Source organism: Ustilaginoidea virens, chromosome 6 (assembly GCF_000687475.1).
Source record: "Ustilaginoidea virens chromosome 6, complete sequence".
In the NCBI taxonomy this organism is placed as follows: domain Eukaryota; kingdom Fungi; phylum Ascomycota; class Sordariomycetes; order Hypocreales; family Clavicipitaceae; genus Ustilaginoidea; species Ustilaginoidea virens.
The window spans coordinates 2,415,368-2,435,107 of NC_057321.1; the positions used below are offsets into that span (position 1 = coordinate 2,415,368).

General features: G+C 57.8%; 8 protein-coding genes across 8 annotated transcripts; 3 read left to right on the top strand and 5 right to left on the bottom strand.

Annotated features, from left to right (window-relative positions):
* Positions 1-131: 131 nt before the first annotated feature.
* UV8b_07562 (uncharacterized protein) lies at positions 132-866 on the bottom strand (the record flags this gene model as incomplete). Its single annotated transcript, XM_043145059.1, has 2 exons — positions 132-220; positions 320-866. The coding sequence occupies 2 exons, from the start codon at positions 864-866 to the stop codon at positions 132-134; spliced, it is 636 nt and encodes a 211-aa protein (XP_043000994.1).
* A 2,127-nt stretch (positions 867-2,993) lies between these two features.
* UV8b_07563 (uncharacterized protein) lies at positions 2,994-3,317 on the bottom strand (the record flags this gene model as incomplete). Its single annotated transcript, XM_043145060.1, has 1 exon — positions 2,994-3,317. One exon carries the CDS (start codon positions 3,315-3,317, stop codon positions 2,994-2,996), a length of 324 nt encoding a protein of 107 aa, XP_043000995.1.
* Positions 3,318-3,699: 382 nt separating this feature from the next.
* Positions 3,700-5,396, top strand: UV8b_07564 (uncharacterized protein; the record flags this gene model as incomplete). The annotated part of the gene is made up of 4 exons (XM_043145061.1): positions 3,700-3,927; positions 4,023-4,152; positions 4,256-4,934; positions 5,027-5,396. 4 exons carry the CDS (start codon positions 3,700-3,702, stop codon positions 5,394-5,396), a joined length of 1,407 nt encoding a protein of 468 aa, XP_043000996.1.
* Positions 5,397-7,128: 1,732 nt separating this feature from the next.
* UV8b_07565 (uncharacterized protein) lies at positions 7,129-9,822 on the bottom strand (the record flags this gene model as incomplete). The annotated part of the gene is made up of 6 exons (XM_043145062.1): positions 7,129-7,478; positions 7,580-7,776; positions 7,849-8,595; positions 8,710-8,980; positions 9,051-9,346; positions 9,506-9,822. 6 exons carry the CDS (start codon positions 9,820-9,822, stop codon positions 7,129-7,131), a joined length of 2,178 nt encoding a protein of 725 aa, XP_043000997.1.
* A 3,444-nt stretch (positions 9,823-13,266) lies between these two features.
* On the top strand, positions 13,267-13,667 carry UV8b_07566 (uncharacterized protein; the record flags this gene model as incomplete). The annotated part of the gene is made up of 2 exons (XM_043145063.1): positions 13,267-13,444; positions 13,582-13,667. 2 exons carry the CDS (start codon positions 13,267-13,269, stop codon positions 13,665-13,667), a joined length of 264 nt encoding a protein of 87 aa, XP_043000998.1.
* Positions 13,668-14,146: 479 nt separating this feature from the next.
* Positions 14,147-15,204, bottom strand: UV8b_07567 (uncharacterized protein; the record flags this gene model as incomplete). The annotated part of the gene is made up of 2 exons (XM_043145064.1): positions 14,147-14,672; positions 14,753-15,204. 2 exons carry the CDS (start codon positions 15,202-15,204, stop codon positions 14,147-14,149), a joined length of 978 nt encoding a protein of 325 aa, XP_043000999.1.
* Positions 15,205-16,429: 1,225 nt separating this feature from the next.
* UV8b_07568 (uncharacterized protein) lies at positions 16,430-16,797 on the bottom strand (the record flags this gene model as incomplete). The annotated part of the gene is made up of 2 exons (XM_043145065.1): positions 16,430-16,639; positions 16,708-16,797. The coding sequence occupies 2 exons, from the start codon at positions 16,795-16,797 to the stop codon at positions 16,430-16,432; spliced, it is 300 nt and encodes a 99-aa protein (XP_043001000.1).
* A 617-nt stretch (positions 16,798-17,414) lies between these two features.
* On the top strand, positions 17,415-19,238 carry UV8b_07569 (uncharacterized protein; the record flags this gene model as incomplete). The annotated part of the gene is made up of 4 exons (XM_043145066.1): positions 17,415-17,521; positions 17,612-17,637; positions 17,691-18,568; positions 18,666-19,238. 4 exons carry the CDS (start codon positions 17,415-17,417, stop codon positions 19,236-19,238), a joined length of 1,584 nt encoding a protein of 527 aa, XP_043001001.1.
* Positions 19,239-19,740: the final 502 nt, after the last annotated feature.

The window sequence follows — 19,740 nt, forward strand, 5'->3', positions numbered from 1 at the left end:
CCCCGACGCCCTTTCTCAGACGCCCTTTCTCAGACCCGATTTCTCAAGCATTGTTTCTCAGACACCGACCAAAGGCCCTTGGCAACGCCCAATCACTCATCCACTGACAACATCCACAACCGTGTCCATGCTCACTGATTCTTCTTCTTCTTCTTCTTTGCCTCGCAATGCCCAATCTCGTAAACGCGCTCGATGCAACCCCTGACGCTGACAAAACTGTCTAGAAACACAGCATTAGTAGTGCGTTGCCCCCCCCCCCCCTTCTTCTCTTCTACCCGTCTCCGCCCCCTGCTCAGGGCACCCCCCCCGAGCCACTTACAGGTATGCATGCAGGACCGAGTCTTGGTCGGCTCCCCCCTCAGATACGGGTACAGAACCCGCTTGTACTTCTTGCTGTAGTACCAGGGCGCGAGACCCCTCCACGTGAGCTTGTTGCCGCCCCAGCACTGCTCCTTTCTGTTGCGGCATTGGTCCTCCCGGTTGCAGTAGGTTCGCATCTGGCACGTCACCCTGCCGTCCTCCTTGATCTTGATCCTCCACCGGGGGACGAAGTAGAACGGCTCGATCTGGATCCTGACGGAGAGACAGCCCGGGAAGAGGGAGTTGTGGTACAGCGACGAGTTGACGGCGGGGGGGCCGTCGAGGCTGCTCGGCGGTTCGTCGACGGGGGAGAATCGGAAGGGGGGAGGGGGTATGGAGGACAGTTGCGGGAGGAGGGTTGTGTTGAGGAGGGTGTCGGCGAGGGGGGGGCCGGGGGCTGGGCCTGGCGATGATGGGCCGGGGGTCGCGGACTGTGGTGGCGACGGCGGCGCCACCGGGACGGCGGCGACGTGGGCGGCGATGTATACGAGCGTCGAGAGGATCATGGTCGACGTCGACGGACCGGGAAGGGGGGGGGGACCCCTTACAAGTTGGCGGTGATGCGGATGGGAAGAGTTGGGGTTGGGGCAGGGTAAAGGTCGCGGGGTTTGGGTGCGGAGGGTTGGGTTTATATTGTTTATGTTGCTGCCGGGGGTTTTTGTCTTTTTATTCTTCCTTTCTCTCCCTTTACACTGTATGGTAATCGAACTTGAGTTTTCTATTCTTTAAATTTTTTTTTTTTTTGGGCCGGACGCGCAGGATTCAAAGTCAAAGGACGGTGTTAGGGCATGGAGGCTACGGCACACGCAGTTTTGGCGGCCAGTGCGACGCAGGCGCAGAGTTAAAAACACGCGCAGAGGGCCGCGCAGCGCAAGACTCGTCCACGAAACAAGCACGAAACCAGCACGGTAAATAAACCAACGCCGCACCAGCTGACCTGGCCGCTTTTCCACTCTCGTCGGTGGTCGGTGGTCGGTTGTCGGTCGTCGGACGTGCGCAGGGTGAAGGAAAAAAAAAAGAAAAAAAAAGAAAAAAAAATAACAAGAACAAAGAAGAAGAAAGAAAGAAAAAGAAGCAAAAAAAAAAAAAAGGGCTGCCGAGTCCGGGACCCCCGAGGCATCTGCCCGGCAGACCGCCGCCGGAACCGGCCATGACTGACGGGCCGGGCGAGGGGCACGGTTGGCGACCCCGAGGTCGGAGCGGGCTCCGGACGCCGGCGCGCGGCCGCGACCCCCCCTATGTACATATGTACATACGCCTTAAAATGGTGCCTGACCCACCTTTTTATGGGGATCAGGTACGCTCCTATGCATGTTGCACGTGCCCTCCTCGTGCTCCGTGCTCCGTACTCCGTCCAACAAGTGCGATGTAGCTGGCGCTCTCGCCATAGATGATGGCGCCTTGCCGGAATCAGTAAGAATCTGCAACATAATCTTATGGAAACCATCCTAGAACAACGGCAAACCCTGCTGGCGACGCATCGCGCCAGCAGGGGCCGCTTACATGCCCGAGAAAAGGAATAATTGCCAAGAGAAACGCGCTAATTTAGCGCGCTGGCTCAAGGACAATCGACAGCACAACCTATTTGATCCTCCCCGCCAGCCACCATCACCGCCACCACCACCACTACCACCAACTTAACCACCACCACCTTATTTCTCAAGTCATTTGCACGCCAGCGCGCCAGGCCCTAAGCTGCTGGTATTTTTTTTTCCTTTTTTTTTTTTTTCTCCGTGACAGCACTGCTGCGTCTGCTGACCGCATCCTCTTCTTGCAAGGTTTTTTTTTTTTTTTCCTATTAGCCTACACCCTGCTCCGATGCAAAAAAAAGTCTGCACCAGGGGATTTGTCGAGAGTTGTCTTGGTGCGGCTCGTGCGTCGCCCCGCCGGAAAGGCGGGACCCTGCGGGGTTGCGCGCGCCGTCAGCGCAAGGCGTCAGCGCAGAGATGCATGTCATGTTTTCCAGCGCGCAGGTGCGCCACACCCTGCTCGGGGCCGATGGCTACATGTACCTACGTACCTCAGGCCCAAACGTTGGACGCTGCTGGAGGCACCAGACACGACTGGGTTTCGGCCGCGGGTGACCTGACCCGAGCGGGGCTGTGCTGGGGGGATCCAGGCCCCCCTGATTCTCCCCAGAGAGGGGAGAGACGAGCAAAAAAGGAGGGAAAGAAAGAAAAAACCTGGGACATTGCGAAATTGAAATTAAAAATATGACGAATGAACGAAGAATAAACCCGGATGGAAATAAAATATCATAGTCAGAGTCAAAGCCAAAGCCCCCATCCGGCTTGCCGTGGCCACCGTTAGCCGATACCTAAATGGGGAGAGGCCCCGCTTTTCACAGACGCATGTCTCTGACTCTTGCGGCAGGAAGGAAGACAAAAAAAAAAAAAAACTGGAAACCAAGAATTGCAATGCAACATGCAACACCCGGCAAGACAACAGGAAGACGCAGCAAGACGTGTGGCAACACCGGATAATGAAGGCAGGACGACATGCAAAAGACACGGAAAGAGATGGAAAAGACACAGCAAGAGGCACCAACCGGCACCAACCGGCACCAACCGGCACCAACAGGCAGCAGGCGCAACAGAAACCCCTGCAGAAACGATCCCTTCCTTCCCCTCGTCTCATCCTGCTCGTCCACGGCGGCAGCTTCCACGGCCACCTGCATGTGAAGCTCTTCCGGCTGCTGCCAGGCTCGAGCCGGGCTCAAGACCCCGCGGCCGTTGCTTTGCATCGGCAGCTGCTTCGTGTCTCGCAGCGAAATTAGCAACCCAGCCTTCCCCCCCCTGGACATCAGCATCCGTGCCTCGGTGCGCCATCTCCCGGGTGGGCTCTGTCCCATCGGCACGTGGAAATCCGGGGAGGGGGTTTCTTTGACCCAGTTTAGACCCGGCATGCCATGGAACACCTTTCTCAAGCCTTTCCAATCGCGTCTCGGCTTCATCCATCCTGGGCCCGACGTCCTTGATCCATGCTCCATCGGCAGTTGATCGCCTCGACTTTCGACTTTCAGCAAACAAGGGCCATGAGATGGCAGAACCCCCCTTTTATTCGCCGGCAAGGGCGTGGGGGGGATACATTAACCCGGCCGTTTAGCCATGAGCTGTTTCTTGGACATGTCTCTGGGATCCGTCTTTGGGACAAGCAGGAAGAGGGCACCGGGGAAAAGAGGAAACGAAACCTAAAGAAAAGACCGCCATCAGCCCACGGTTCCGCGGCAACTGTCGCTCTAGTTCCACGGCCGGCCTCTTTTCCCATCTCACAAGCCTCTTCACGCCGCCCTTGCTTGTCGCAGCCCAGGTGAGCCACACAGCGGCACCGGTCACCGGGATGCGTTTCCACATCCGAAGCCTTTTGCTTGCCGCGTGTGCGTCTGGCATCTGTCGAGGAGCAGAATCGGCTTCTCCTTCTTTGCCGCCGTCGCCCTCGCCCTCGCCCTCGCCCTCGCCCTCGCCTACGTCATCACCATCGTCCGCCACGACGCCAGCGCTGCCGCCGACTTCTCCATCATCTGATGCTGACCTGCCTCGCTACCTGGCCCGGGTGCCTTCCTGCGGAGTGAGTTTCCATGCCGCGTGCCTTTATTCACTCGCATCGAGGAAAAAGGCCTTGGTCCATTGGCCCCTGTCAAGACGCTCACGCAGTTTGCACAGGCAAAATGCGTCGCAACATCCCTTTCGGCGCCGAATTGCTCAGACGCATCGTGCCTCTGCTCAGAAGATTCGACCGCGCAAGGCCTCGCGGCATGCGTTCAGGCAGCCTGCACTTTTTCCGACCAGTTGGGTACGAAAGACCAAGGGAACCCCCCCCCCCCCCCAGACAACGTCAAAGGAGCAGACAATCTGACATTTTTTTTTTTTTTTTCATTTTTTCCATTTTCGCGCAGTCATCAAGAATCTGACAAAAGTGAGCTGCGGCTACCAACCCAGAGATCGGGCAGCTCGTTACGACAGCACAAGCATTAGCCTGTGCGCGATCACTGCGAGCCTCATCATTCTGCGCCTCGGGTTCAAGCTCTTCTTTAGCGTGAACCGGGGCCTCAAGCCTGACGACTGGATGATATGCGCGTCCCTTCTGGCTGGCGTTCCTTGCACGGTCCTCAACACCGTGGGACTTACCCACTACGGCCTGGGCAAGGATATCTGGACTCTGGATTCGGCGACCATCGTGACGTTTTCCTTTTACTTCTTCATCCAGCAGACCATCTACATTTTCCTGAGCGCCTCCATCAAGCTCAGCCTGCTGCTCTTTTACCTCAGCATATTCCCTGGCCAGGCGGTGCGACGTATGCTGTGGAGCACAGTAGTCGCCGCGGTCGGCTTTGGTCTCGTCTTCGAGGTGGCCACAATCTTCCAGTGCTCGCCGGTGAACTTCTACTGGTCGCGGTACGACCAAGACAAGGCCGGGAAGTGCATGAATATCAACATGCTGGGATGGGCCAACGCAGCCATGAGCGTGGGCCTGGACATATGGATGATAGGCATCCCCTTGGCGCAGATTAGCAAGCTGGGGCTGCACTGGAAGAAGAAGGTTGGCGTTGGCATAATGTTTATGACTGGCACTTTGTGAGTCGAGCTTCTCTCTTTCTCTCTCTCTCCGTCTCTCTCTCTCTCTCTCGCTTCTGGGGCGAATGCTGACCGACACAAAACCTGCACAGCGTGACCGTCGTGTCCATCATGCGACTCCACTCGCTCATGTACTTTTACAGCGCAGGCAACCCGACCTGGGACCTTTGGGAAACGGCCTGGTGGTCGACGATTGAAATCAACGTCGGCCTCATGTGCGCCTGCCTGCCGACCATGCGGCTCATCCTCGTGCGCTTGTGGCCCCGGACGTTTGGCAGCTCGTCCCACAGCAGCGAGGCGAGATCCAAGCCACGCCGGCACAGCAGCCTGGCGATGCGGCGACTCCGAGCACGCGATGCCGCCAGCGAGCTGGAGCTTGCGGACGCGAGGTCGAACCACACGCAGGAGACGGAGCACGCCCTCGACGGGGACAAGCTGCGGACAAGCAGCAGGGGTGACTAGGCCAGGCCGATGGGAAAGCAAGCCGATGGGAAAACCAGGCCCCGGGGGGGGGGGGGGGTAATTTTTCGGCGTTGGGAACAACGGCTCGAATGACGCGCGGAGCAGCAGGGCATGCATTTTTTTGTTTTTATATTCCCCCTCTATTTTTTTTTTTTTTAATCAAAAGACATGGAAACGAACACATGAACGTGGGGGGTCCTAGCAAGCGTTTGGCCAGGCGCAAGTTGGGGCAAAGAAGGAGGGACATCACGACGGCGGACCAGTGCAAAACGGCCAGCTAGCCCGCGGCATTTTTTGCCTTTTTTTCTCGTCTCTTCTTTTTTGTTCTTCTTTTTTCTTCTTTTCCTCTTTTTTCTCTTTTTCTTCTGTCTTCTTCTTTTTTCTTCTTTTCCTCTTTTTTCTCTTTTTCTTTTGTCTTCTTTTTTTTTTCTTCTTTTCTTCTTTTTTCTCTTTTTTCTCTTTTTCTTCTGTCTTCTTCTTTTTTCTTCTTTTCCTCTTTTTTCTCTTTTTCTTTTGTCTTCTTTTTTTTTTCTTCTTTTCTTCTTTTTTCTCTTTTTTCTCTTTTTCTTCTGTCTTCTTCTTTTTTCTTCTTTTCTTCTTTTTTCTCTTTTTCTTTTGTCTTTTTTTTTTTTTCTTCTTTTCTTCTTTTTTCTCTTTTTTCTCTTCTTCTCCTTTGCGACATAGTACTCTTTTTAAAACTTGGCCACGCGCCGCCTAATGCCTGGATTTTATGTACCTTTTTATTTTGCTCCCTTGTCCCTTCTCCCACCCTTTTCTTTTCTTCTTCTTCTCGTCGGGGTGTTTTTTTTTTTTTTTTTTTTTCTTATAAAACAAGAAAACATTCTTCTTCTCCCTTCTCTTCTTTCATCGTGCTTGCGTGCATGTCCGTCCACCTTGAGCGTCGAGCCGGCGGCGCGTGTCCGTCCTCGTCGGCGTCGCGGGCCGTGCACGCATCTCGCCCCGACGATCCTGGCCCCCTTTTGCGCGGGCAAGCAGACGGAATGTGCGCCTGTGGTGTGTGCGCGTAGACAGACGGCCGGCTGTATCAGACAGACGCTTCTGGTCTGCCTACCGGCCCTACCGGCCCTACCCTTGGCGGAAACCACCGCCCGCAGGCATATACACGCACACACACACACACACACACATTTACAGTCAGCCAGCCTACCCTAGACCTCGTGGCTGCCAGGCAAAGTCTATCACTGGTATTGTCATTACCCGGACGGGCGAGCTCTGTGGGTTAGGGTAGGAAGGTTACGAAAGGTGGAGAGTTCATCCAAACGAGCTGAAGAAATCAACCTCCTACAAACCCACCATGGTCGATGGAATTATTTCAGCTCCGCCTTCTCCAAGACGTGTAGCCCCACATACATCATTAGATGCGTCCGTCCGTAACACGCTGGACCTTTGCTACGGGGAGCTAGCTAAGCGGCATTATCAGGGAACTCGAGGCGAAGCGACAGCTGACCCTCAGCACATCGTAACACGGCTACTGTACTGCTCACGAGACCGTTTCGCACCGTTTCGCACGGCCAAGTCGTCTGCAAAGGATCTGACCCCGCTCGTGTTGAAATCCCACATATATACAAAGCATGCAAAGTGTAAAAGAGAGCAGCAGGAGCTGATGGCCCATCCGTCGCGTCCTACAAGGCACCACGGCGAAAGGACCAAACATAATGGGCCAAGAACAAGAGAAAAAATCAGAGAGAAACCCCAGATGCAACAGCTCCCTTCAAAGCGCCAGCGGCGCAAACAAACCCCCCATGACGGGCCGCGCCGTAAACTGCAGGTTGGCCGGGTAGTCGCCCGTGGCGACGTCGTACAGGTCCGTCATGGCGCGCCAGGTGGGCGTCTCGCCGATCCAGCGCGCAATCTTGGTGATGAACATGCGCCGGGTGGCGGGCTTGGCCACGGCCGCGGCGAACATTTCCCAGTCCGTCTTGGTCCAGGTGGCGCGGGTGTCGAGGATGGCGCCGTACTTTTGCTGCTTGGCGAGGTAGAAGTCGCTCTGCATGTCGTAGATGCGCTGGGGGATGAGGTCGAGCTTGAGCAGCTTGTCCGGGTAGATGTTGTACAGGAGGCCTGGGGGGGTGACGGTGTCAGACGGTGTTAGACGGCGCTGGTGGTGGTGGCAAGGGGGATGTTTCGGGGGAGGGGGGGGGGGGGGGGGGGGGAGGACCTACCGTACGAGTCGGCCTTGTCGTACTGGAGCGTGGTGTGGCCGGCCTTCTGGTTGACGCCGTGCTGGGTCCAGAAGGCCAGGTATTCCTTGGCGAGGTCGGCGTACTTTTGGCTCTGGTCGTCGTGGCCGGCCTTGGTGGCGACCTGCGACATGGCCTGCAGGGCTATGATGCCCTTGATGGCCAGGTTGGTCTGGTTTCTGCGGGGGTGGGGGGAGGTGTTGGTTAGCCGTTGGGGGAAACGGGAGCATGTACGGAAGCTGTTGTCTTACGCAAGATGTCCGGCAAAGTCGTCGGTCGACAGCTGCTGCGCGGGAATCTTGGCGTCCTTGATCATGTACCCGGCCCACTTGACCAGCAGGTCCCAGTTGTCGGCCAGGTACCCGTCGTCCTCCTTGATCTGCGAGTAGGCCAGCATCATGAGAATCATGTTGCCGCACTCCTCCAGCGGCATCTGCTCGTCGTCGCCCTTGGGATGCCCGTTTGCCCGGGGGAAGCGGCCCAGGTCGTGCTGCGCAAAGTCGTTGGGGTAGTGGTACCGGTCGTTGATCAGCAGCGGCTCCAGCAGGTGCTTGAGCAGGTCCGGGTTCAGGTACAGCAGGGCCGGGAAGGCCGGGAAGATGACGTCGACCGTCTGGATGTCGCTGTTGGACGAGATCTCCTTGAGGAAGATGTACGGGTCGTCGGCTGCGCCCGTGTAGGCGAGCGCGCCGAAAATCTGCCGCAGCACCAGCGTCGTCATGGTGGCGTAGTCCTGGCCCCCGGCGGCGACCGAGTCCTTCTGGATGCGCGCGTCCATGCCGTCCGACGCCCGCGCCGCGTTGTCGTAGTCCTTGTAGAAGAAGCCCGCCAGGTCCTCCTCGGCAAGGTAGGCCGTCCACAGCGACGGCACGCTGCGAGGCTCCTTGGCCTGGCCGGTGAACTGGATGCCGTCCTTTTGCGCCACGCCAATGGTGAAGATTGTCCGGGCCCAGCTTCCCTTGACGCTGCCCAGGTCGCGGGCAAACGCAAAGACGGGCCTTTTAAAAGAAAAAAAGAATTGCCGCGTTAGCACTTGGTCGCCCCCCCCCCCCCCCCCCCCCGGTTGGCCGTGTCTTCTCACGGGGTTTTGGTTGCTTGCTCCATGTGCTTACCATCTGTCGTTGACGGCGCGGTACTCGGTGTCAACCGTATTGTCCAACTTGCCCTGCTTGAGGAACTGCCCTCGAACGGCCGTGTCGGCGCCGATTCTGTAGGTTAAGCCGTTGGCGTCGGCCGTCGACCAGTACCAGTTGCCCCAGGCGGCGTTGTCGCCGTCTTCTTGAAACACGCTCTGTTTTGCCTTGTAGAACTTGTGGCTGCGTACGCCAGAGGCGCTGGCCGTTTCCCACTTGACGACGGCATTGTCATCGCCCGAGGCAAACTCTGCCCGCGTAAAGCGTTAGCGCAAAGCGGGTGCCGCAGCCCGACGAGGGGGGTTTCAGCTTCTGCTCACCTCCGGAAACGTCGGAATACACCTGCACGCTGTGGGAGGCGCCGTCGAGAGACCTGGCCTTGACGATGAGATAGGAGAAGGGGATGGACTGGCGTTTCAGGTCGGTTGGGTAAACTGGTGACAGGAACTCGACGTTCAAAGTGACCTTGCCGGCGACGGAAAAGGTAAAGATGGACCGGGTCGAGGTATACGTCACGTTCAGTTGGTCGACAAGGGGCGCTCCGGTTGCGCCGCCCATCCAGTTGTATGCCACGCCGTCGACCTTGACGAAGCCTTGCCATCCCTGAATCCCAGTACTAACGCCAGGTGGCCGCCATCAGCAAATAGTCTGCTCCTCCTACTCCCCGAGTGTCCTTTTTTTTTTTTTTTTTAGAAAAGGGGGAACGGAAAAAAAAAAGGTTACAGGCCCCAACAGTCTCGCCGTCCTTTTTCCCTCGACGATCCTTCAGACTTACGTCCAAAACCGAGGCCATTGGCCGGGAAGAATCGGATTGGGCCCGTTCACTTCCTTATTGAGCCATACGTTGAGATAGGGGTTTCTGACGGCCAGTGGAAGGGCAGGAGGCCTCGCAGGCCAGTAGGTGGAATCAGCTTCCACCCGCGATCCCAGCAGAGACAAGACGGCTGCCGAGGCGTAGCCGAGGAACTTCATGGCGCCGGGGATCCGCAACAGGATGTGCTGGATACAGGACGAGCAGATTGACGACCGAGACGTCTCAACCACGACCTCATAGAGGTTCTCCCCCATGGTATTTATAACAGGGACGAACATGTGATGCGAGCTTGACGATGTGGGAATCTTGCAAGTGGGTATGATGGCTGGATACAACCGATGCAACCGATAACAACCGTGATCCAGAGAAAGATGAACCGGGTCAGGGGGGGGGGGGGTGCAGTGGTAGGTTGTGCGAGAGATGCAATTAATGCCGATGCATGCACGGATGGAATCGTGGGCGTACCCGCCCATGGTCCAGGCTTGTTGCACAAAGACAGAAATGTAGCTGTACAAAGCCCGCAAAGCCGCCCGCCAGCATGAGAACAAAGTTCTCCCAGCAAGGAGGATGGACAGGGGCTTGTTCCAGGCCAGGCCCGCTTTCCGATGTGGAGAGTCTCGGACTCCAGGAATGACACTGGTTGAGTGTTGACGAAGGTTACTGCACCGCCGAGAAGGGACAAAGAAAGGAGAAGGCCTTGATCGGAATCAAGTTGGCCGGGCTGGAATAGGACATCAGCACTCCTGCGGCACTGGTGTAGCAGACTTTGGTTGGTCCTGTGACTCTTCTCACGTTGACTCTGGTGTCTCATGCGCACCAGGCCGCCCCTTCTCCCCCCCCCAGGTGATGCTAATATAGCAGAAACTCGTTGGACGGACGGGCCGGGAAACAAGGAAACAGGGGACTTGCAAACTTACAAGAGACAGTAGACACTGGACAGCATGGGCTCGGAGGCTCGGAGAGGCCACTGCCAAATCAAGCAAGGCCGTTTGGAATGGAGTGGGGAGTGTTGGAGCCGGTGGAGGTTGGTTTGACTGGGATTAAATGGCGACGTGGGTGCCATGGGCTCATGGCCATGTCGATTTCTGTGTGTCGCAAGGTTCAAACTCTGGGAGACGAGATTGAAGGCTTGATGGGGTGTCGGCCCGCACGGAACGACTCAATTGGCTCGAAGCGGCAATCCGGAGAACAGAAGGCGACGACCATGACACGGCGAGCGTATGCGGAATATGCGAAAGGAGAGCGAAGCCAGGTACGTCCGTAGACTGAGCGAATGGATGCATTGACAGGAGGAGAAATCTGGGGGTCAGACTCAGGAGTCAGGACTGAGGAGTCAGAGTCAGGGCTCGGGACCCGGGAGTGGGGGGGGGCAGTGGGGGAGGCAGTGGGGGAGGCAGTGGGGGGGAGCGGCACCGGTACCTGGCAGCAGGTGCTAGGTACCGCGCATCTGAGGGGCGTGCCTGCCGCCTTTGCAGCGTTGGCGTTTGGACTTTGGACTTTGCAGTTTGCAGTTGACCAGGGCAGGAGCCGCGGTGCTGCTCGTTAGCCGCACGCCCCCCTCCTCGCCCCCCCCCCCCCACCGGCCGATACGATAATGCATCCATTCCTTGATCACGGATCTATCGTGTCATGGGATTTGTCGGCAAACGCTGCCAAGCGTCAAGCGAGCAAAGGAGGGTTCCGACGCCGAATCCCACGTCACGAGCGTGCCGAGGAGGGTCATGAAAAAGCCATTATCGCCAGAAGCCCCTCAACTTTGTTTTACGACTGCGAGCATCGGGAAGCAGCCGAGCCTTTTTTGCGCATCGCCGCCAAGCCAAGCTGCGGGGGGGGGGATTGGAGCGCAAAGTGGGGCGGCGGCAGCCAGTAGCCGTCCGTCGTCCCAAGCGGCGCACGGCGTCTGGTCAGGTTAGAGCTGGCACGACAGGCCGGCCGCGTGACGGGAAATCCTGTGCTCGCGGCGGCAAAGTCACGGACTGGTGTCCATCGTTTGTTTCCGAGCTTGCAGGCACCAGGTGAGGAGGTCGAGGAGGCTCTGCGCCTCGGTGGTGTGGCGGTGGCGTCTTGGGGGGGGGGGGGGGGGGGGGTGGCAAGGTCAGGCCAGGCAAACCTGGCGACAGATATGACCGGATTGGAAGTCGTGCGCGCTGGAAGTTTAGGCCTCGTCAGGATTCAAATACGACCACGACGACGCACCCACGACCACAACCACGACACAGCTACGACCAACCCTCGCCGCGCTGGTCGACGGGCCGCAGCGTGCGCAGCGTGCGCAGTGGTTGCTTCTATTCCCGCCGTCTCGGGTCCCCGGGCCAACTGCTAACACCAGACGCGTTCTGCCACAGCCGGCTCAGCCAGTCACCTCTGGAAAAAAAATACGTTGGCCCGTGTGAGCCTTTCGACCCTGCGCAGCGAGCGGGAACAAAGGGGACAAAAGGCAAGACATGAAATGGCCAAAAAAAAAAAAAAAAGAAAAAAAAAAAGGAGGCCCGTGGTCACCCGTGCCGGGGTGGTCGAGTGGCGGCCGTGACAATGACGACGGCGACGCGCTCTCGTCTGCTGGGCTCGTGACAAACACCCCCTTTGCTTTGCTTTGCTTCGTTTCGCTTCGCTTCGCTTTGCTTTGCTGCACGGCCCGTTGCTGCGAGTTTATTTCTCCTCAAGGGCAGCCCGCAGATACGATGCGTTCGGCATCGCATCCATGCCAGGCACTCCCCACGGCTGCCCCATCCATCCCGGCACGCCATGTGCTCGCTGCGCGAATCGAAAATTTCATGCCCAATCCCAATGCCCAGCGCCAAAATGCCAGACGGGCACGCCGCCTGCCGCCTGCCGCCTGCCGCCTGCCGCCTGCCGCCGTGGCCAGGAACCCGCCTACAAAGCCGCCAGGCCCAATTTCCCACTCGGCCGATGCCCGCCCCTGCTATGCCCGCCCGCCCCCATGCAAGTCGCGAGCCCATGACCCGGCGCTCACGCTGCCATGATGCCAGCACCAGTCAGTCAATCCTCCTCCGCTGCGCCAGCCCGCCCTGCCGCCAGACCAGCGGCCCTTCCCCCCACGGCCGTTTTTTTTTTTTCCTTCTTCTTTTTCCCCCCCATTCCGTCATGCCGCGCAGAGTGTTTTGGTGCGGCCAGCCGTCCGCAGCTGCGAGGTGGTGCTGCCGCCTCCGACACCGGCGCGAACTCGCGCTGCCTTCAGCCTCTGCCGCGGCTGCCCATGCCCCCCCCACCCCCCCCAACGGATGCGGAGGCGGATGCCAAGCGCCCCCAGGCGACAACGTGCGCGGGCCTCGTGCCTCCGCTGTGCGCCGTGCAACCAAACGCCAAGCTGCAGAGCAGCTCGCCAGCTGACCGTCCCCCGCTTCCTTTTCATCCTCATGACCCGTCCTTGCCCCGTTCCAACCAGCATAAAGCCGGTGCACCCCCGTCACCTGACGCAGAAAAGACAGAGAGAGAGAGAGAAGGGGGGGGAAAAAAAGGAAAAAAGAAAGAGAGCCCGGAGCGGCAACGATCGGCGCGTCATGCGAGGGCAGCATCCGCGGGAGAAAGAGGGCGCCACCTCGGCGCGAGATTGGGTGGTGTGCGCGGTATCTCGCGTTCGCGCTCGTGATGTGAGTCATGGTCCCCGTCGCCTGCGTGCCGTGTTTTCTTCTTACTTCTTTCTTCTTTTTTCCCGTGGGGTCGTCGTTGTCGCAACGCGCCGCGGGGGAGAGCCCGAGCGGATGGGAGACGACGTCCGCGACGAACGGGTTGATGGCGCGCAACCGCCCCGGCGAGAGGGCTTGTTCGAAGCGGCGAGTTCTACATCCTACAAGGCGGTCATCGGTGCACTAGCAACACCGACGGCGGGAATGAACACAGACGGGCATCCACCCGTGCCACAAACCACCGTCAACGCCTGTGGGGAAGCATAATCCCCCCCCTTTTTGCACGGAGCAAGGCCACGCAGTGATCAAAGGGGACGGAAACAGGAGTAAAACGCCCCCCGTCGGTCGAGCCAAAGTTGTGATACTTTCATGCTAAGCAAGACGCGCCAGATTCCCCCCCGCCCTGCCGGTTAAACTGCCTACATGTGAATGCCGCCCTTGTCCGTGTTTATCTGTGTATCTTTCCCCGTCCGTAACGCCGAGCCGTGCTGCCAAAACAAATGAAAAAACAATAATAAAGAAAAGCGAAAAAGAAAAAAAAAGGGGGGGGGATGGCGAAGAAAAGAGGCCGAGAAGCTCGTCCAGCAACGCTCATCAGAAAGGAGAGGGTGCAAAGTGATATCGGAAACAGCAGAGTGGAATGAGTCTATCGCTTGCGTGTCATCGTCGGGAGAGGGGGGCTCTTTTGTGCAGTCGTCTCAAAACGTTCATCATGTACCGATGATTTCCACTTGTTTGTCGTGGGTAGTGAGTGGGTTTTTGTTTTTCCCCCTTGTCCTATTTTCCATTCCTTCGTGTGTTTTTTTTTTTATTTTTATTTTTTTATTTTTCCCGAATCGAGACGCATGCCCTGGTGCATACCCTGTCCTCAGGGTGAGAACCTGCATGGCAGTTGGATGAGAGCAAGAGCGTACCGCTCGTCTTGTGGTGGAAACGCCGGGACAGATCGGGGTTCCTAAATCATCTGCGCCGTTGGTGCTCCTAAGCTGTGCTGTCCAAGCCCATGTCGCAGGGTGTCTTGTAGCTCTGCAATCTGGGCCATCATGGCCAGAGAATGCTGCGACTGCTGCTCAATCTCCGACTTGAGTTTCTCATTCTCCTCGCGCACTCGCTTGATTTCGTCGCGAAGCTCGTCGAGGTCGTCGCCCGGCCCGCTGGATCGGCGCTTGCGCTTCTGGCCCGACTTTTCGCTTTCGTTGCCGTCCGGAGACGCGACCGAGTCGGCGGGCGGCGTCGCCCCGTCGCCGTTGGTGTGCACGCGCCGCAAGTGCTCGTTGAGATTTTCCTGCCGCGAAAACCCTTTCCCGGAATGCCGCTTGCAGTTTGGATGCGGGCAGTTGACTGTGTTTTTGGGACCGCCGTGTTTGCCGTGCACTTCGCGCTCGTGTCTCAGCAGGCCGCCCGAGTAGGTGAAGCCAGGGAGGTTCTCGCATCCCATGGCTGGGCATCGGTACGGCCGCTCATGCTTGTCCATGTGCTTGCTGCTTGGGCATTAGTCTTGGAATCCTCAAAGGGCAAACCAAAAAAAAAAAAAGAGATGAAAGAATTGGGGGACACCGACTTCCATTCGCATTTTCGGGAAAATGCGCGAACTTCCTCCTTGCAGTCATCCAGGGGACAATGAAACTTGCCATCGGCTTGCTTCGCGACGTCTCGATCAGGCTTGGGGATCGGCTTCACCCGCGACGAGGGCGGTGATTCAACGCCCGGCGAGGCGTCCTTGCTCTCCGAAATGGGCTCGGGTATTGACGGCGCATGCAGAGACACTGGAATAGGCGACTGAAACCTGTTCGCGCCAAGGTCCAGCCGCGCGGCATCTTGCAAGCCGGTCCCGTCGTCGCCCATGATGCCCCGATCGTCGCCCAGGAGGGACGCATCGGCCGTGTAATGGCTGAGGTGCTCGGCGACCTCCGAGTCTGTGAAACGTTGATCGGTGCCATGATCGTGCTCATCCCCAATGGGGGGGTAGGCTCCTTCGTGTATAAAGGACCTGGGCTCGTAGGCGACGCTCATGGCGGCGGCGGCGGCGTCGGCGGCGACGACTCCTCGATATGTCGACGGCGAGAATGCTCTCCAACGGCACCAGGACACCTTTCGCGGTAGGGGAGGCGGGAGAAGACGACCGCCGCGTGGACCAAAAGGCACAGGCGCAAGGCGCGCGAGACGTCGGGGAGTGGTGCGATCAGGACGCTCGCGGGTGCCGGGTGCTCGTGCGCTCTCGGTGGGTGCGATGGCCGGCGACTGGTAGAAAGCCCCGGGGCCCGACGATGCCAAGTCGTGAATCTGTCGGCGTAGGTAGTAGGTAGCGTCTGCTCGGGGTGGCGGTTTGCTGGCCTGAAAAATATGGTTCAAAGGGGTCGAATCGTCAAGATCCGCCCCGGCGGAAATCCAGAGCCCAGCCAGCGTGAAAAGGGAAAGTCAGGAGAGTGGTCACGTGAGGGCGCGTGAGTGGGTCCTTGGCCTCCAAACGAAGGGGCTGAATGATTATCGACGTGACCGAGGTTCCGAGGTTTGGTCCTTGGTATCGAGATTCTTGAAGAGACACAGCCCGTTATATCTATTTTCAGCGTTGGGGCTCAACTAGGCAGCAAAGAGGCTTTTCCGGATGACTCGACTCCACCTCCCACCCCCCCCCTTTTACCGTTTCCCGCTCGAGCGGTCAGTGACTTGGTGAACGAACCTTCACGAGTTCTCTGAGTCATTGGGCAGCCAGCAGAGGCTGAGTCGTCGTCAGTGTACCCCGGACGCGTACCATGGAGGCAAGGCTGCGTGTGGTCTTGCGTAGCTCTCCCTCGATCCGATGCACGCGAATCCTGGGCTGCCAGCCCGCCACTGCCCGCCACGGGCTGGTCAAGGACGAATTATCCGCTCGTTCCCGCAGCTGCTTGGCAGTCAAAACGTCAGTTTCCTAGAGGCAGCGGCACCAGCAGGCAAACAACGACTGTCACGGGCAGGGGCCATGGCGATTTGATGTCAGCGGATCCACGTCGCAGGCCCGAGCCGCAAGGCAGTATCCGTTTGTCTGTCTTGTGTATGCGTATGTTTTGACGTGCTCCCGAGACAGATGCTCCGGCTTACCCCCCCCAACCCCCCTCGCCGTAACTGAATCGCAAATCGCCAAGATCTATTTTTGGGAGGCTTCAAATCGGACAAGGGCGGTTGCAAGTTTTAACTGCCATTGCCATTTAGATTTGCCCATGTGATGCTACACTATTGTGGCCCGACGACGGACGTGCTGTCAGGGCGAGCGGCTCTCTGGAACAGACTCGTCCAACGACATCATGTTCAGCTGCTGGGAGCTTTCTGTTCCACCCGTCGAATCGTCCAAGAGGCTTGTCAGGTGGAGATTGTGTAATGAATCGTGTTTGGCAGATTGCTTCCGTCCCATTCGCAGGCTCTTGCTCATGCAGCCTCTACCTGCAGGGCTTGGCACTTTCCAGGACGACGACTGCAGACTATCGCGGCAGACATGTCAGTCAAAGCGAATAGCATGTGTATACCCAGTGTCCATCATACTATTCTCTGTGGCTTCTTGGGTTGTCTAGAAACGCACGTGTCCGAACCGAATCGCTCTGGACAGCCCATCTCAATGACCTGCCGATACATGGACAGAATGGGCTATTGCTAGGTGCGGATTTTTTCCGTCTGCAGTGACGTTGTCCTTTGAGCCTTTATCTCTGCAAGTTTCAAAGTTTGAGGCCGACGTGATGGATAGTAGAGGATTTTCGCACTGCCTACGGCAACACACCGCGAGTCGGCACCAGGTGAAGCCAAATGCTGCAATGCAAAATGGCTGTCTCGCAAGTTTTCCATCAAACAGAAGCTCACGAAATGATTCTTTTCACCCGCGGAAGAGAGCGCACTTATCGAGAGACTGCAAGGCTCATTCGAGCTTGAGACACATGGAAGCCATGGCTATCCGCGTCAATCTACAATCCAAAGTTCTCCGCTCAGGTTCTGGTGCAACTCGGGCAAGACCCACCGGCGCCATAGCAGCAAATCTCCATCCCAATCTACGGAGTACGCCGTGCAGCTTGGCAAACCCAGAATTTTTGCACAATCATAAACGCTGCCTCGTCCGCCAGCTCCCTCGCGCCCAGCAAACGTCTTGGCCATCTTTATCTATTTATTCTCGGCGCGCTCATCACCGTCCATCACCGTCCACACCCCTCTTCGCTCTTCGGGTCATCAATCCAATCGGGCCAAACCGGCTGGCAGCCCTCATGGCCGTTGAAGATGTCGGAGACGACGCGCAGAATAGCAATGGCCAGAAACAAGCTGAGCCGGAGAATTATGACTACGATGCTGAAACTGTAGAGCGGGTGTACAAGTTCGTTTTCTGTTCCATTCCGCACTGCTTCTCCAAGTCTCCGAACGCGGACAGGGTAGTATTGGCGAATGCTAACATTGATCCGGGCAGGAAACTCGACTGCAGAATCATTCCACGTGGGTGAAGGTCCCGGAATTTCGAGACGTGGCTTGCTAACTGATCTGGTCAGCATTCTGGCTGCTCTACTTTCTGTGCTCTGCCATCCGCTCCAACATTGGAATCGCTCAGACAATGAACGTGCGGGAGAAGCATGACCTTGTGTCGGTCCTGCACTTGACAGCCAAAGATACGTCTACCGCTTTGGCACTGTTCTACGTCTCGTACGTCATTTTCGACGTCCCGTCAAACTTGATCATGGCCAGGGTGAGCCCACGAGCATGGATGGCACGCATCGTCTTGACCACTGGTCTCGTCGGAGCCTGTTTCGCAGCCGTCGACAGTGCCTGGAGCCTAAAGCTCCTGCGGTTCCTGTTGGGAATGGTGATTGCGGGAATGTGGCCCGGCATGGCTTTTTACCTGACTCTTTTCTATCCGCCGTCCAGAACGGGCAAGCGCATCGGCATGTACTTTACCGCCTCGCAGGTTTCCGCCGCTGTTGTCGGCTTGGTTTCAGCCGGGTTCCAGCTGATGGATGGCGTCGGTGGCCTCGAGGGTTTCCGCTGGATGTTCCTGATCTATGGCCTCGTCGGCATTGCCCTCGGCACCGCCTTGTTCTGGTGGCTGCCCGAAAGACCTTTGGCTCCCGGGCAGATGAGGGAACCGTCAACGTGGCTGAACTGGATGCCACGAACCCCCGAGGCTCTGACGGGACAAGATGCCGTTGTCCACTACCACGACCTCGCAAGAGTGTACCACCCGAGACGCTGGACCCTGAAGGATCTAGGCCGTGTGCTTTTGGACTGGCGACTCTGGCCGCTGACCCTCATGTACTTTGGGGTCGTCGGTGTCGGCATCGGGACTCAACTGTACGGATCCGTCATCATTGCTGCCATTCAGCCGAAAGCAAGCGCCATAACAGTCAGCTTGCTTTTCGCGCCCATCTGGATTGTAGGTATCAGCTCTGCGGGGGCCAGTTCACTCTTCTTTTCACTTGCTCCCTTTTGCCTTTTTGTTCCATCCATCCAAACTAAACTCTTCTCCCCAGATGGACCTCATTGCCATTGTCATCGTCACCCCTCTGTCGGATCGCTTCCACCACCTGCGCGCATTCTTCTTTGCCGGAGCAGTCTGCATCCAGATTGCCGGCCTGCTCACGACAACGTTTGCCCTTGGGAACGGCTGGGCCCGATACGGCGGCCTCCTCATGGTCGGCTTCGGCCTCGGTCCCACCGTGCCCATTTGCATGGCTTGGAGCTCCGAGATTTTCCAGCGGCGGCACGGAGAGGTTGGCGTTGCCGCCGCCACAGCCCTGGTGTCTGGGCTGGGCAATCTAGGCAGCATCACGACAACCTACGCCTTGTACACGGGCTGGCCGGAGGATGCCGCCAAGGGGCCCCGTCAGTTCCGCAAGAGCAATCTCACCATGATTGGCATACTGTGCCTGAGCATCGCCAGCGCGTTGGCCATGGCGGTCCTGCTCCGCGTGTTTGGCAACCCACCGAGCACGAAGCTGCCCGACGGCCCGTTGGGCGAGTTCGAGGACGGGGCAGCCCGACGAGAGGCCCGACAGCGTGGTTTCGGCAAGTTGCCTGCCTGGGCTGGGACTCGCCGGGCGTGAGAAGCCGCGGGCGGCTGAGCCTTGCCTGCTGGTCCCGTGTGCGTGCCGCATGGCTGCCAAGGGCCTTTCAATCATGCACACACACTGCTGAAGCAGTACACGCTCCCCTTGATGTATCCTTTAACATCATCGTTTATTTTGCATCATTGTTCGATTTTTCAAACGTCACGATACCCCGGTATTTATACCTTGTGCAACGAGGCGAGATGGACGGCGAGCCCCGAAGGCGACGGTGCTTCTACCATTGCCAGACGGCGTGATCCCCGCGCTGTTGCTCTTTCCCCCCATCATCCAAGGCGTGTCGGTGCGCTGGGTTTGGGACCATGGGATGTCCTGGTTTAGGTGTAGTTGAATGCAGTGCTTGTCGGGAGCTCGTCTGCCGTGATGGAGTTTGCCGCTGCGCCGTCGTGCTGAGGGCCTGGTTCACTGGGTCGAGCGAAGGCTGTGCTTCAGGTTGGCCGTGTGCATCCTGGTTCACTGATTGCATTGCAGCCTTGTGTCT